This window comes from Condylostylus longicornis, unplaced genomic scaffold (genome assembly GCF_029603195.1).
Source record: "Condylostylus longicornis isolate FDR11 unplaced genomic scaffold, ASM2960319v2 ptg000051l, whole genome shotgun sequence".
Lineage (NCBI taxonomy): Eukaryota > Metazoa > Arthropoda > Insecta > Diptera > Dolichopodidae > Condylostylus > Condylostylus longicornis.
This window is the reverse complement of record NW_026578020.1, coordinates 1297555-1315008: the sequence shown is the minus strand read 5'-3', so window position 1 is coordinate 1315008 and position 17454 is coordinate 1297555. Positions and strand designations below refer to the sequence as shown.

Sequence of the window (17454 nt, the reverse complement as noted above, 5' to 3'; positions counted from 1 at the left end):
TTTAAATATTACATTTCAATGAAATCGGTTGATTATTTCTCTTTATACACGCAAAAATGTATATTTGGTCCGTTGTAAACATCCAGTTACTGAACCCTGGTTTTCTTCCAAAAGTTAAGAGGTTTCGCGGACGAAGCTTATATATGAATTTTTCAAGTAAATCGGTTGAATATTTTCTTCAAAATGGTCAAAAATGGAAAACAGACCTGCTAAAAAGTGCAGTTCCCTAGGCCTGATATATCCCAAAAGTTGATCAATCCATGCCAATTATTAAAAATAGTTTATTTACACATCCCTACTATGGAGAAGTACGTTCCCACCGAAAACTCAATATGCAAAATTTGTTGCCATCACATAACCTACCTATTGTTTACACAATGCGGTCTGTAAAAACCAAATTTTAAAGAATCAAAGTGTATCTATTTCGAAAGTAATTCGAAACGTTCCAAACCGTTAGTTTTCGTTTGTTTGCCACTTCCATTATTCTCAAAATACTCCATTCTTATAAATAAATATATGGTAATAAAGGTATAGGCAAGAAAGAAACAAAAAATTGTAAACAAACGAGTATGTCAAAAATAGCGAATTGAAAAAAATAGGTGACAATGTTATTTTTATTGTGATAAAAACAAAATTTATTTCCTAAAATTTAATTTTTTTTTAAAAGTTGGGTAAAAATATTCGAATGTACGAAAACAATATATATAAGGTTAATATTTCATATATTGTACATATCGGACATCATAATGCAGGGTCGCTTTATACTTAAATTAATGCCTTTACATCTAACAAGTCTCAATTAATGTCTTTATATATAACAAGTCTCAATACTCAATTTTTTTTACGAAATATTAGGAATTTTTGGCTTCGTTGCTGGTTTTTTCTTTAAATGCCACTGATCGTGTCATATTTTTTATTATTTTTTTCTTTTTTTTACGTAAAAAAGAGTTTAATATTTTAAAAAATCTCAGGATATTATACACATTTTTTAAAAAGTTTCCCATTTAAATTCTATTGCACGAAAAAGACAGAAAGGTAGGAGGAAAGAAAAAATGATAAAAAATTTGAAATTCATATTTCAGTATGGTTTCAAATGTTAATGAGGAAGGATTTATGATTTTTCATGCACATTTTGTATTTCTCAATAAGGTAACTTGAGTAGTGTCGGCTAACAAAAATGTTAGTAAAAGTAATATAGGTTGGCACATTTCAGCAATTTGAATTATCTCATTTCGGTTATTTATAAGTTACTTATAAAATTGTTTCAAATAATTTCAGTTAGTTTTTAAGTTATTAAAAATAAATATGTATCTACCTACTTCCAATAAATTTTTTTCACTATAATTATTTTAAAACTATTTTAAATATGGTATATTTAGTGCTTAATAATTAATTTTTGCTCTTGTTTCACGTTTCAATAGCAGATAAACAAGAGTAATGTATTTATAAAATAGTCCTGGCTGTGTATGAATCTTAATAGTAAATGGAAACGGACAAAAATTTATATGAGTACCTACTATCTGCCATTATACATTGGGAATTTTTGAGTCATTTGCTGAGATACAATTTATGTCAAAAATAAAAAAAATATTCAAATCCGGTCATAAAAATATAGGATTGTCTTTTCCAAAACTTTTAAATATTTTTTTACTCAGGTAATATATTAAGTTTTAAAAAATTTTAGAATAAATAAAAATTGAGGTAAAATTTTGAAGCGTATACAAAATTTGTATTGGTAAAATAATATTTAATTGTATTTTAGATATTATTTTCTAATTTCCTCTTCAAATTTTTTCTGTACTATGTATCCATGTCAATATTAAACAATTGTCCTTTCATTAATTATATTTTCAACTTGACACTCAAGGTACTTCCCATATCTTGAGTTAACCTACCCTATGAGAAAAAAAAGCTGCTCGCTTAAAAATAATGAAATGCTTTCAGTAACATATAAAACGTTGAAGGCGAAGGTTGTGCTTGTTGTTTTTCCGCTTTTTTGTATGTATTTTAAGAATTTTAAAATATTTATGAATGTAAAAAATTAATATATTTAATTGATTTTTTAAATATATTTTTGGAAATTTACCTGCTTCACAATAAATGTGAATTTCTTTTAATACTCAAAAAATATCCACTTCAATTTAAAAAAAAACCATACAAAATAAGGTCGTGCTTTCAAGTTTCTCTCTTAATATTGGGACTTATTAGATATAAAGACATTACTTTAATATATAAAGTTTTCTGTAAGAAAATAATAGAGAAAATTTACTCATATATTTGTAAGTTAGTTTTATACCAACGTTTTTTAGTGTTCGATAGTAATTTACTCTCGGGTATATACTCGTATTAAATTCAGGAAGTCGAAGTTAAATTTTTGAGTTGTGTCGCTATTTTTCCCAATATGCGATAGGCATGTATATAGATATGCATACTTAATACACAGTGTGATGTAGTAAAGGGTATAATGGCAAAGTAATCAATGCAGCATCGATATGTAATCATGTAAAAATCATGTACGAAAATACATGAATACGATAGTACTTAAAAGTTTGGTGTTCAACAATGTCAAAAAGTCGCATCATGTGCGCATGCGCATCATATTAAATCAACTATACATCAATTTCTTTTTTGTGATTTTCTATTAATGCAAATTTTTTTAAATGGAAGCTGAAAAGCAAATAATTTATTATTTTAACTGAATGGCTAATTTATTAGCACAGTATTTTATTTATGCATGGTATTTTTTTTAAAGATCCATTACATTAAAATCTCCAAAATTAAATTGAAATTAAAAAAAAAATTTTAATACGTTTTTAGTTATTAGTATGTTTAATACTTTTACACAAAACCTTTTCAAAATAAACGCCAAAAAACATATGATTTAGAAAGTATTCAAAATTTTCATTTACAATATTGCAACAATAAGGTAAACGAATCTCATCGGTATACAAAATGTATTTACCCAGTTTATATGATTGCTTTAAAAGTACATACTTGAAGCTATTTTACGTCTATATAAATGTTATTTTACTTGAAGCCGGCTTCACCTAAGTCAATAAAAATTTTTGTTTACTTGACTTGAAATCTTAAAAATTACTTAAAATTTAAAAGCCAAATGTTGTTTTCAGACTTTTAAGCTGGCTTAGTAAAAACGCAGCTTGAATTGCGAGCTGATTTCAAGTCATGTACTCAGCTGCAATGTAGACGAGATAAAGAAATAAGGCAACTTATAAGGAAAGAAATGTGTATGCATACTAATTCTTACTTGTGTATGTATTATAATAAACGGTAATTTATATTTATATCAGTAAATGTATTGATATAAACATACTACTAAATAACTTAAATACAAATTTAAAAGTTTTTTTAATATTATTAGTCTTTTTAAGATTTATTTTTATTATTTTTTAAAACTATACATTAATTATAATTATTTTTTTTTATTTCAACTCTTCTTCTTCTGCCGGCGCTACATTTCGTTGTGAGATTTGGCCTTCCTTACAATTTGCGTCCATTCTACTCTATTTTCCGCTTTTCTTTTCCGTTCGCGAACTCCTAGTGTTCGTAAATCACTTTCCAAGCCGTCCAACCACTTAGCCCGTGGCCTGCCCCTTCCTCTACTTAACAATGGCTTATATTCAAAGATTCGCTTTTGTTTGCGATTCTCAGGTATCCTTGGCCAGCGCATGTTATTCTCTGTGATTTGATGTATTTTACAATGTCTTCGCCATGAATTAACTGATTCAGTCTTACGTTCGTTCGTATAAGGAATGTTCCATCTTCAAGTTGCTTGGGACCAAAAATCTTTTTTAATATTTTTCGTGCGAATATTCTTAAATTATTATTATCTGATATATCAAGGTTGATAAAGCATCACCATGTCTGACTCCAACGTTGACTGGAAATTCCTTAGACGTCTGACTCTGAATTAATTTCTGCAATTATTGCAGTTTTCGAGTCCTACATTGTTAGCAACATCATTTGTATTAACTTGTGAGGAATACCCCTCCCAACTAACGCTTCATGTATCTTGCTTCGTTTTACAGAGTCAAAGGCTCGTATTTTTTTTACAAAGTATCCAACAACATGATACCACTGTAATTTTGACACAAGGTTTTGTCTCTCTTTTTATGTATAAGAACAAGTAGCTCTAGTGTCCAGTCGCCAGCTGTTCTTTCATTGCACCATATACTACAGATCAGAGTATGTACGTTATTTAACAACACTTCACCACCATCTTTGACAAGTTCAATCGTTATTCCGCTCTTTCCTGGGGCCCTACTACTTTTCAGCTTGTTTACCGCTTCCCTCAACTCGTCAATCGTTGGCAGGTCTATAACTGGGTCCAGAGGTAAATTATCGTACATATTTTCTTCATCTGCATTGTAAACTTCATTTAATGTTTTCTGAAAATACTCGACCCACCTATCCATAACCTTACTTTCTTCAGTTATTTGAACACTTAATTTCTTTTAAATCGCTTCGCTTTTGTAGTACATATATGCATAATTTTTGACACCCTGGTATGAATTGCAGAAATGCTTTTGTGCACTTTTACAATGCTCAATATTTTTCACGAAAATAATGCTTTTGTGCCCCTTTAAAAATACGTTATAAAAAAATATGATGACATCTACTGCGCATTGTTGCCTTCTCCCAAAAATTCCTATGAGTATATAAAATGAAAATAAGAAGGTATACTGCTGGCCTCTTTTTTGCTAAGGGAATTTTTGTATACAAATATTAGTAAGCGATTTCATTAGTGTAATGTAAACACAGAGTCGAATTACTTAATATGATTGGAAATAACAAAACAAGCTACATAGCATTTGTGAATGTTTTATACATACAAATCCAAGTAGGCACACATAATACCTTCTATATACAAAGACGTCTGTGGTATTGCCATATTTTCATTCTTACCGCATACATAAGCACATAATACTAAGATACAACCAAAGACTTTAAAAATACAAATACGTACCAACAAGATAAATTTGTGCTTAAAAAATCATTTCTGGGATACCAAACATTGGCAGAGTATAATTACATTTTTAGTCTTTTGTGTTTATTTCGTATTCTTACTCTCTTTCCTTAAATTTTTCTCATTTTTTAACAATTTTTTTGGCTTCTGTTTGTTTGCCTTTCTTTGTTTTATTTGGTATGTCTGTATGCATTAAATTGTTCACATGTTTAGGGCATGTACAAGATACACATATGTACTTAACCGCAAGCATCTTTATATATGACTGCGTAATACCACAAACATCTTTAATCTCAAGACTTCGTAATACCATAAACTCCTATAATAACTAAAGATGTCTGTGGTAATACGTAATTTGTTAATACATACATACGGTGTATTCAAAATTGATCATCATACTTTTTGTTAAAGTATATCTATCAATAAGTAGTTCGACTCGTTCCGTTCCGTTATTTTTCGTTTGCAGATAGATGGTAAAGAGTTGTGTAGGCAAGAAAGAAACAAAATATTGTAAACAAACGAGTGTATCAAAAACATCGAACTGAAATAAAATTAAATTATGTTAGGTAAAAATTTTGTTACTTTCATTTTGGTAACACCAAAAATTTTTTTTTAATATTTTATTTTTCATTTCATAAAAGTTAGGTAAAAACATTCGAACATATCAAAGTAATAGTTATAAATTTAAAATTTCATACTTTGTTATACGGTATATACCTATGTACCCTATTCATATGGCGGCTTCAAGCTTATTATTATCTATATAAAGGTTACTTGACCTGTAGACGGCTTCACTCAAGTCGCTTGCTTGACTTGAAATTTAATAGCTAAACGTTGTTTTTGGGCTTTTAAGCTAACATAGTAAAAACGTAGCTTGGGTTTCGAGCTGATTTCACTTCAAGTACGCTTTCACGTCAAGCCGCAATTTAAACGAGGCATAGAAATTAAGCAATTTATAAAAAAAAATGTCTATTACCGATACGTATGTATTCATAAGAAATATTTGTTTTAAATTTTTGAAGACAAAATTGAAATAAAAATAAAAAATTCATAGTTTATATTACAATAAATGTAATGAAAATTACTAATTTCAAATTTTAAGTTTTTTTTAATATTGTTTGTCTTTTTAAAATTATATACATACTAGGGGCCCCTGTGGTTTGCTTATAAGCAGCATTATCTGTTGCAAAAACAGGATTGTGGCAATCAATTTTAAAATAAGTTTAGAAAAATTTGTACATATTATGGCATACATATGCAGGTATATACTTGTATATGCATAAATATCATATTGGTTTGAATACTAATGATAAATAAAAGTAATGAAAATATTTTTAATTTAATAAATTTTAAGATGTAATATGTGTCACTGTTAATTACATAGATATGATTAAAATTCAATTTAAGAATTAGTTAACAATTAAGAACGAAAAATTTCCTTATAAACAACGTTATCTGTTAAAATATTTCCATCATCGATTTTTCCCTGACGAACCGTATCTTTGACTTGAATTTTTAAAGAATTGGAGTCTATGGCTCTTGAACATACTGTGTATAATTGCCCATGCGAAAAGCACGGCTGGGGGAGATAGAGGCCAACCTTTTCAAAAGTTTGCCCTTGGGACTTATTTATAGTCATGGCATATGCAAGACGGATGGGGAACTGATGCCGAACAAAATTAAAAGGAAAAGTACCTTTACGCTAAACTTTAAAACCAAAGTAAATGTGAATTAATAAAAAATCAATGCCTCTTTTCTTTATACAGACCTGACTTGGCTACTTACTCAATTGAAATTTCGCAAGCACACGAAGAATAATTGCCTTAGTACGTAACGTAACGTTATTCGTGTTCTTATATCTCTCACAATTTTTAGTTTTATTTTTTTTAATTCCATTCCATGTTAAATACAACAACAAAAAATTATTTTACTCTTACTTAACTCATTTAAAATATATCGCTTCCTTTTGCTTTTTATTTTTGTTTATGGTAGTAAAGCAAAAAAACAAAAAAAATATTACTACCCTTTTTTTATTCTCTTTCGCTTTTCGCTTTTCATTTTTTGTTTTTGTTTTACAGTATGTATAATCAATTGAGTAATGCTTCTACCCAGTATTCTCTTTTGCTATTTTCATTTTTTTGTTTTTGTTATTTATTAGATTATATGTATACCTGTTCATGAACTGGAAAAATCTTGTAAAATATAATATAGATAATATGTAAATTATAATTTTTTTTATTTTAATAGTCGAATTTTGCTTTTAAACAGCTTCGTTTTTGTAATATTAACACACCTTTTTTTGCCACCATGTACTGAAATAAGTTACAGAAATAAAACTCCCGCTTTTACACTACACTTTATATTCGAAAAATAAATAACTCCTGCTCTTAAAAATACATTATAAAAAACAGGCAGACATCTATTGCGTACTCTTTCCCTCTTCCAAAAGTTCTTATGTGTATAAAAATGAAAATAAGAAGGTACACTGCTTAACTCTTTTAACTAAAGTAATTTTTTGTATACAAACACAGACATCTTTATCCTTAAGACTCCGTAATACACAATTTACTAATACATACGGTGTATTCAAAATTGGTCATTATACTTTTTGTTAAGAAATATATTCTTATATTAGGTATTTTCGAATAAATTTGAAATGTTCGTGGTGATTTGGGATGTTCGAAAAATAAAAAACGATTGAATACAAAAATATGCAGAAATTATTTTATTTGGTTTAAATTTTAACAAAATTAAATTTCTTGTTCTTTCAAGCAAGTTAGTTACAACAAGTAACAAATAACATTATAATAAATTACAGGTAACAAAATATTTTTTGTAGCTAACATAAAATACATAACAAAATTGTTTTTAAATAAACTACATAACATATTTACACAAAAAAAATAAAATTTTTAATAAATTTTTCTTAAAACTAGTAAATTTTGTAACAAAAATGTATTCAACTAATTTCACAAAATTTTTTAATTTTCTTTTATTAGAGATTAAATGACATACCTATTTAAATTGTTCAAATCTCAACATTACTACGTAATTGATTAAATTATATTTGCCATAGGCAAAAAAATAGAATTTAAAGTTCTTACAAATTAAAAATACTTCGGTGTCGTCGAATTCGTTTTTCCTAATGCTTGTATTCATTTATCCCTGATGACCTTGTTCTTTGGTAAAATAAATGTAAATATAGAATTCGTGTTCTCCTTATCTCGTAGAATATTGCTTCTGCATCCTTCTCCGCAACACCCTCGGGGCATTTATATGACACAACACCTATTTATAGGAACGTAATCAAATATATTATTATATTTTATTTAAATATAATTACAATAGAAACTTTAAAAAGTACATCGAATCTTACTAATTTATTAAGTCATTTTTTTCTTTTCAAATAAATTTTAGTATTATTCTTTCAAAAGCACCTTTATTTTATACTAAATATTATGAACCAAAGACAAAATTTAATTAATATAAATTATTAATCTTCGATTAATTTAATGACACAAATAATAAATATTCATTAAATTTTCAATAAATTTATGAATTATGAATGGAATTATTTTTTATGAAATGCTACTGGATAACGAATGACTTAAAAATTAACACTGTGTCTAATTCAAAATTTCGCTCCATATTTTGAAAAATAAAAAATTTGTTGTTATCAAAAAATTAGTTTTTGTTTTTTTTCTATTTGAGTTATTTTGATAAATATTTTTAAACACAATGGCCTGAAAATGTCAAAAGTGGCGTATTGGCCAATAAAATTCCTGAAGTAATTCTTAAAAAAAGACTAAAAACTGTAGTACTTTCAAAATTTTTAAAATTTTGACCGTTTTTTACTTATTTCAGGCAAGCAATAGCATGCACACATAGCAATATATCCACATACAGTTAAAGGTACACTAGGTACAATATAAGGAAATATCAATAAGTACATACAACTGACATATACACTTTGAAAAGCAGAATAACTACATACATAATGTATGTTTGTGTATACATAATACAGATAGTATATGCATTTTATACTTAATGAACATTTGCCTACACAATTGTATAGCCTGTAATCAGTGTTCCCGTTATGACACCTTTGGGCAAAAATTTGCACTTTTTCTTGTGCACCTCTTCTTTTTCTTAAACTATTTTTTTAAATTGGGAAATTTTTTTTTAATGTCAAAAAAAAATTTATACTATTATATTTACCTAACAAATATGTATTACAAAACTGATTTTTGCCATTCTTACAAATAAGTTTTTAGAACCATGTAACATATCAACATAAGCGACGCGTTATATTTCGCTTTAATTCTGCATTGTTTACATGATTTATATTACGTTTATGACTTATGAGTCGACATTTTTGATTTGAATTTTGATTTAATTTAAATATGTATGTACCTGGCGCTGGCTGATTGACTTTCCAAAACTAAAGTTTGTTTCTTTTATAAATGAGGGGCTCAGAAGCAGGTGGCATATGCCACATTCACATTATTTTGCAGAAATTTTAAAGAGCCAGCAAAATCAGTATTACAGTTGTATTGACTTAAAACAATATGTTGTTATTCTCAGTTTTTTTCGTACTTTAGCTGGTTTACTACTATTTTACTCCAATTTTAAAAAAATCCGGTTTTTTTGTGGGTTATGCCACTTCGGCATTACATATAAATGAAAATGTTAAAAAATTTGTGGGTTAATCCAAATGGTTTTTTTATAATATTATATATATTTTTTATGATAATATTACAAAATTAAATGTTATTCTTAAAAATAATACATTAATATAAAAATGGCATTTAAAAATTATTTCATTAGTCATTTTTCAAATGTGTACACATGAAATATAAGCTTTCTATCTTCAAGGGTGTAGAAGTTTTGTTAACAGACACACAGACGGATGGACTGACATACTGATGGAGGTACGGACAGGTAGAATGAAACTAATAAGAAATTCTTAAACGTTAACTTAAGAAACAACTTAAGTTGAGTCAAACAGCGCTGCCAAATTAGACTCTAATAAATGGTACAGGAAACCCAAAATCATGGTATAACATAGAAAAAAATTTTACAAAAATTTTTATTGTGGGTTATGCCACTTTGCTTTTGAAAAATCAGAAAATTTTTACAAAAACAAAAGTACTTTTGTGAAAAATAAATAGGAAAAAAACTATTTCGAAACTAGAAACTAATATCACTGATTCTAGAAGATGTACATAACTAATTGCAGCAAAAAAAATTTTCTTTAATTTGTGGCTTACGCCGCTCTGCTTCTAAGCCTCTCAAATATGAAAAGACAAAGTAAATTGTAATTTTTTTTACGAGATAGAATATTCTTCAAAAATTTTTAAGTTTTCAGTTTCAAAAAAAATAAAGAAAATTCGATATTCTATACTAAAAACAACAATATTTTTGAAGTATATTCTATCGCGTCTCGTCATACCTCTTACAGAAAGTGGATGATAATCTTTGAATAATTTTTTGAAAATAAGTTTTTCTGAAAATAATTGCATTATTTTTTTTTTTTTTTTAAAATTAAAATAAAGAAAATATTAATATTATATTTAACTCGGCTTAACCTCACAAAGTTATTGCAAAAGTAAAATATTGGCACTTTTTTTTGGAAATTGCACTTTTTTTGCACCTTTTAAAATTTCTCAACGGGAAAACTGTCTGTACATTTTTTTTTAAAATTCTTAGTAAAAAGCAAAAAAAAAAGAGATTATTTATTATACTCACAGAGATTATTTATATACTTATAACTGATAGGGGGTAAATTATTTTTGTTAGTGTTTTTACATTAATTCTTTGAAAACATTTTTTTTTGTTCGTGTTATGTCTTTGATACAATATAATACACCATACAAAAACTTTAGATTGGGAGAAAAAGAAAAACTGTAGTTATTATTCTTAATGATTTTAAGAATAACTTTCTGTTCTTTTTTTCTTTATTGTTTTACTGTATATCTAGTAAGATTTTAAAAAAAAAAATAATATCATAATTTTAATAGATGGGTCCTGGTGCGAATGGAAAAGCGTAAATTTTTCATACAAGAAAAATTTAAATTAGATTGATAACTTGATTAGGTATCTATATTAGGCAACGAAAACTGTCAACTATAATATGTATGTAATTCTCTTATTATCATGTGCTTTTGTATAAATTTGGTTAATTTAAGTAAGGGTTAGTATTGCAATATAGCTTTTGGTTATGCGATAGCTTCCGTTACATTGTGAAAAGGCTCGATTCAGTTTTCTGTGAAAAAAATTGGAATTCGAAAATTACAATTTGAAGAGATAATAATTTCCGAAGGAGAACATTTCAAAGAAAGTTTGTTATGCTAATAAAAATATTTATCGATGTTAACAAAACCAAAATTTCAAACTGTTCATAGTTACCGTGTAGCATTAACTTTGTTGCGAAAATCACCGAAAAATCAGTCTGAGATAATGATTAATTTGTAATGTCAGCTCTATAGTTTGATAATATTTATAGTTTTTATCAGAAATGTAATTTTTGAGATTTCTATTTTGCAGAGTTTTCAAATTGCTTTAGAATTAAACAGAATAATTTATAAAATACTTTAATTTTCACAACTTAAACTGTATAACTAGCATAGAGATTGTGTTAAGAAAGAAAGACCTTTAGTATATACAATTATATAATAATTAATTAATGTATATACATAATTCATATATTTTATTTTTATTTATTTTAATTTTATAAATAATAATCGATAATTAAATAACTATATAATTTAGAAAAAATTCTATTAAATTATTCTTATTTTTCATATAGGGATCATTAATTCCTGCAGCATTCACGAATGGATATCATTGAAAAAAATGCAATTATTGGTGTGTCAACCACAAAAGCCATAATAATTTGTGTTAGTGTTTTATACACAAATTTAATATAGAACAAATATAATTGTTACACATGCATTAAATAGTTGAAATTCATACATAAAACCAAAAAAATTAATAAGTTGTATAAGATTAATTTAAATCAATTATGTTAAGAAAGTTTGTCATTACAATGTTTGTTTTTGTTTTTTTTTTCATTTTGTTTTTTAATTGATAATATTCTCTGAAAATGGAATTTTCAAAATATTATATACATATTTTAAAAATATATTATAATTATACATCACAGAAATAAAATAACAAAAGTATTATATGAAAATGTTATTTATACTGCAAAATAACAAAAAAAAATTTTATATAAAAAAACTAAATTAGAAATTTTAGCAAAACTATTTAATAAGCATAGAAATTAAAAAAAAAACATCCACAAAACACAATAATTAAAAAAAAATAAAAAGGAAAGTACACTCAAGGTAAATTTATATACATACATAGTTAAAAATTAAATATTAATTAAAATATTAAAACAATCTTTGAAAAAAATAATAATGTTTTTTGAAAATTAATATTAATGCTATTATATAATGACAACAAACACGTATATGAAAAAAAAATTAAAACAAAATACATATAAATAATTAAATACACATAATGAATGTAAGTACATATTATATGTATGTATTATCAAACCTAATAAAAAAATATTTAATAAGCTAGTCACAAAAAAAATAAAATCAAAAAACAGAACAACACGCAGACTAAATAAAAAAAGAATTTATACAAGAAGACATTAAGATTCTTAACATTTTGAAAAAGAACACAAAAAAAAGAAAAGAAAAAGATAAACAAATATATATATATACATACATGCATTCATAATAAAAAACTTTTAAATCATAAGATTTATAAAAAGTATAAAGTTGTAAATATTTGACAAATTAATAAATGTATGTATATTCAAACATATGTATATACATACAAATTTAGCTATATTTGTTACTTAGGTATATATGAAATAAAATAATAGTAATAATAATAATATAATATAATAAAAATACATGTTTAATAAAACACACCTTAGCTGTTAAAGAACTTCTACAAACAAAGTGAATAAAATTAAACAGCAGAGAATTTATAATTCAAAATTAAACTTGCAATAGTAAATTAATTTGTAGTTTATATATAAATACATATATATATAATACATACCTATATATGTATATATACAACATCTATTTAATTTACCAACATTATACTTGTAACATTATTAATATTTTACAAAAAAAACAACTACTTGAGTAAAATGGGGAAACAAAAAAAAATTAATACGTGTATGCATTAATAATAAAAAAAATACCTTAATACATTTGTATCAATTATATATACATACTTATATTTACATTGGTGTACTGCAAATCAGTAAATATTAAGTTTAATTATTAATTAAAAAAAAGAAAATAGTATAAACTAAAAAAAATTAGTTAATAGGAGCGAACGCAATTGTATGACATATTTGAAATGTAAACTTATGAAGTTTTTTCTTTTGAAAAAAATAAAAAAAAAATGAAACCAATAAAATACTCATGATTCTGAAGATAAAAATCTTCATGATTAAATTTTAGAATTCATTATATATATATAATAAAAAATATTTATATAAAAAAATAAATATTCTTATATATGAGATACATATACATGTAACGTATGTGAGCATATGTATAAATATATAGATATAAAAAAAATTTGTAGTAATTATAAATAAGAATTTCTGTACATAAATATTATTTACTACATTGTCATTGATTTTAGTAAAAATAAAAAATGAAAAAAAAATAAAAATGAATAAATAAATGAATAAATAAATAAATAAACGATAAAACGAAATGTAAATTTAAGAAATTTAAAGTTTGTGTCAAATTAAAAATAAAAAAAATCCAAAAAGATTTTGCCTATAATGTATAGTCAAATATTTTTTTCTTAATTTAAATCCTTAAGTAAATACAATAAATTAAATAAATTTCTTTCCATTTTATTTTATTAACACTCATTAACTGCGCATATATTGTGCGTATCCCTATCGCACTTCTAAAAACAAAGAAAAAAAATAGTTGAAACATTCTAAAAATTCTAATAAATTTTTAACATAATCATTAACTTGAACTAATAACATAATTTTTTATTAATTTAAGTTTATGAAACAGAAATTTTTAATTTCTGAAAATAATATATCCACAATAGTTCAATTTTCAAAATTCATATATACATATATTTAAATATATGCATAAGTTAGTGATGCAATTGAATATGAGGAACATATACATACATATATCTTTTTATGTTTATGTATGCATATGTGTACGTTTTATTTATAAAAATTTTTAGTCAAAAGCTTCAGAAATTAAAAATGTGATGTAAGTATGTAAAAAAAATTTTCTAGATTTAAATCTTAAAAAGATAAATTAAAAAAAAAAAATGTCAAATGAAGTTTATTTACAAAAAACACAATAAAAATTCACACATAAGTTCTAAATTCCTAACTATATAGCAATAAAAATAATACTGATTAAGGAACGAATTAAATAAATAGAATAAATAAAAAAAACAATTCTAAAATTCCATATATTCTATTAAACAATAAGTAAATTAAAAATTTGAAAAACAATTATAAAATTTCATAAAAATTATTTGAGTACAAGTTAAATTTATGTATATGTGGATATGTACACAGATATGTTGATGCACTCACAATAAAATCAAAAAAAAAATCACATACACAACCATATAAGTAAAAAACATTCTTGAGAGACCTGTGTACTCACATGGGTATTCTTTCGGAATTACTTTTTATTATATTGGAAGTTAGTTTTTCCATACCATTACATCTAATTTTTGTGTAAAAATTTTAAGAATTTTTAAGGGGCGAGGATCTCTTGATAAATTTTTTCTTAAATCAAGTAAAATTTATAAAATGCATGTACAGTGCGTCTGGAGATATGTTTGACAATTTTATTGCTGATTCACATTTTCCATTGACTAGAAAAAAAGTCTGAAATCTCGCTGGAACCTTTCGAACAATATCCGTCATTATCAAATTTTACAACTTTCAATTATAGTATCACACGGCTTAGACGGGCTTAAAATTTGGTATAACTTTCGAACCGAAAAAACCGTTTTCTAAAATCATCGCGAAACGCAAAGCTGTACATCTTTGTGATGTACAGTAACAAAAAAATTTGAGCTCTTTTTGTAAATACATAAGTAAAGTATAAAAACAAAAAAAAAAGAAAATATATCAGAAATCTCGTATGCAATGTTGACATTTCAAAAGCAATTAAATAACAAATGAGCTCTATTGTGCTCATTTTTAAAATCAGAGCTCTTAGATTATAAAATTTTTCAACATTTTTCAAACTGAGAACTCTGAATCTGATTCTCTAACGAAATCTCTATTTTGTAAATTTGAAAATATAAAAATATTGAAGTCATTTAGTTTTTTAAAAACATAACTAGTGAAATTCAAATATTTTTTATCCCATTATATAATTTTGTTTTTCATATCAATGAAATAATTTAAGTAGACGATTGTTTTTTAAGTAAGTATTTTTCAATTATTCAAGGCAAAACCGCTATGTCATAATTGTTGCTATGAGTTTTGTTTTCAAAAAAAGAGGGATAGGAATATATTACAAATATTTTTTTAGTAGAATTTTCAACAATTTATGAAAAGGCATTTTGTCTATTTAATAATGGTTTTAATTTTTCCTAAAAATCTAAATTTATATAAAAGGCTTTAGGTCTATATTGTTATAAACAAATAATTTACACCTGTTTTTTGTTTTCTAAGACTTTTTCTTTTATTACTCAAAATAGCACACAATCACATAAATTTGTTTAATAATGGCATTATTCGATGAAATTATTTTTCAGAAATTTATTAACAAAATTACATTTTATAATTTAACATCGAAATTATGATTACCACCCTTTTTATTTATTTGAAGTTTCGTTACTTTATAAATTATAGCATTACTAATTATGTATATAAAAAAGTATTTTATACACATACATTTACAATTATTGAGTAATATGTTTTTTATTAAATACATCTTTTGTTTACAATTTACTCGTAAGAATTAAAACATTTTCAAGAATTACTTCAAAAATGAAAGTCATATTTCCAAAAAACAAAAAAAATGTGTTTCTGTAATTAAACATTAAACGTACAAAAAAGAAAAAAATAAAAAACACAACTATAATTTAAAAAAAACTAGTATGAATAAAACTACAGTAAAAAAACTAACTTTATGCAAATGTAATAAAAAAAATGTGAATAATAATAAATTATTATATACAATTTACTCTCAATCGTCTCACTTAATTAGTGGTTTTTTTTTTCCTATTGCCTTCATCAAATTAAGATGAAAAACATTAGCAAAAGACATTAATTTGTTCTATCTGCTGTTTCGGAGCTTTATTCATTTTTTTTTATTTTTCCAAGTTATTTCCGTTTATGCAGAAATTTGAAATAACTAATGATATTTTTATCTATGATCATTGAAATATCCATGTAAGTTATTAAACTCAAATTGTTTTTAATATTCCTATATAAATAAAACAAAAAAGCTTGTTTTCACTCCGAAATTTTTAGTTTAAATTACAAAATTTGGAATTTTCAAAAGTTTGATACCAGCTTGCCAGCATAGTTATTATGCCAACAGCAAAAAATTAAAAAAAAACAAAATTAAAAGAAAATAAAACACAAACTCTACTTTTTTGAATAAAAATTAAAAAAAGAAAATAATAAATATATGTGTATATCCAAAAAATATTAAAATATATTCATATACATACGTATATAAATATATATAAATATATGTAGGTATATATATTATTAACAGATACATAATTGATATATTATATAAATATATGAAATTATAAATATACATATATATTTCAACTTTTTAAAAAAGAACTATTTATATAATTATAAGTAAAAAAACCTTATAGGAGAAATGCAATAATATTGTCTTTTTATATATAAAAAAATATAAAATACACATTTTTAAAAACTTAAAAGAAAATTTGTGTAGATAAAATTAAAAAAAAATGAACCAAAAAATTATCTTCATAACACTCTTTTGAACAAAAACAAAAAGAAAATTAAAAAACATCATTTTACAACAAAAATATTATTTATTACTGATAAAAATTATTATAAAAAAAAATCATAAAAAAATATTATGAAATTGTTTTACTTTTAAGAAATCCAATAAAGATAAATTTATCTTTATTTTAAAAAAATTAGTAGAAAAAATTTTGTAGATTATAAAAGAGAAAAAAAAATTGAAAAAATAAAATTGTTGGATAAGAACAATTGTTGTATATACATATATAGAAAAATAAATATTAGATAAGCAAAGATATTTATATATAAACAGAATGTTTATGAAATTTAGTGTATAAGGAAAATATACATTCTTTTCGTAATGATAATATTTATTAAAACAAAACACACACACACACACAAAATAAATAATAATATTGTCAAAAAAATTAAAAAAAAACGTACTTTACATAATTTATTTTAAATTATG

General features: G+C 24.4%; 1 protein-coding gene across 4 annotated transcripts in view; it reads left to right on the top strand.

Moving 5' to 3' along the window:
• LOC129611548 (RNA-binding protein Musashi homolog Rbp6) overlaps positions 1-15118 on the top strand; it is a 139350-nt gene extending 124232 nt beyond the window's left edge. For all 4 annotated transcript variants that reach the window (XM_055524747.1, XM_055524746.1, XM_055524744.1 and 1 more), the window contains one exon: positions 11793-15118. In XM_055524747.1, coding sequence (XP_055380722.1) covers positions 11793-11834 — 42 coding nt within the window. In that variant the 3' untranslated portion in view covers positions 11835-15118. The remainder of the gene's footprint in view (positions 1-11792) is intronic.
• Positions 15119-17454: the final 2336 nt, after the last annotated feature.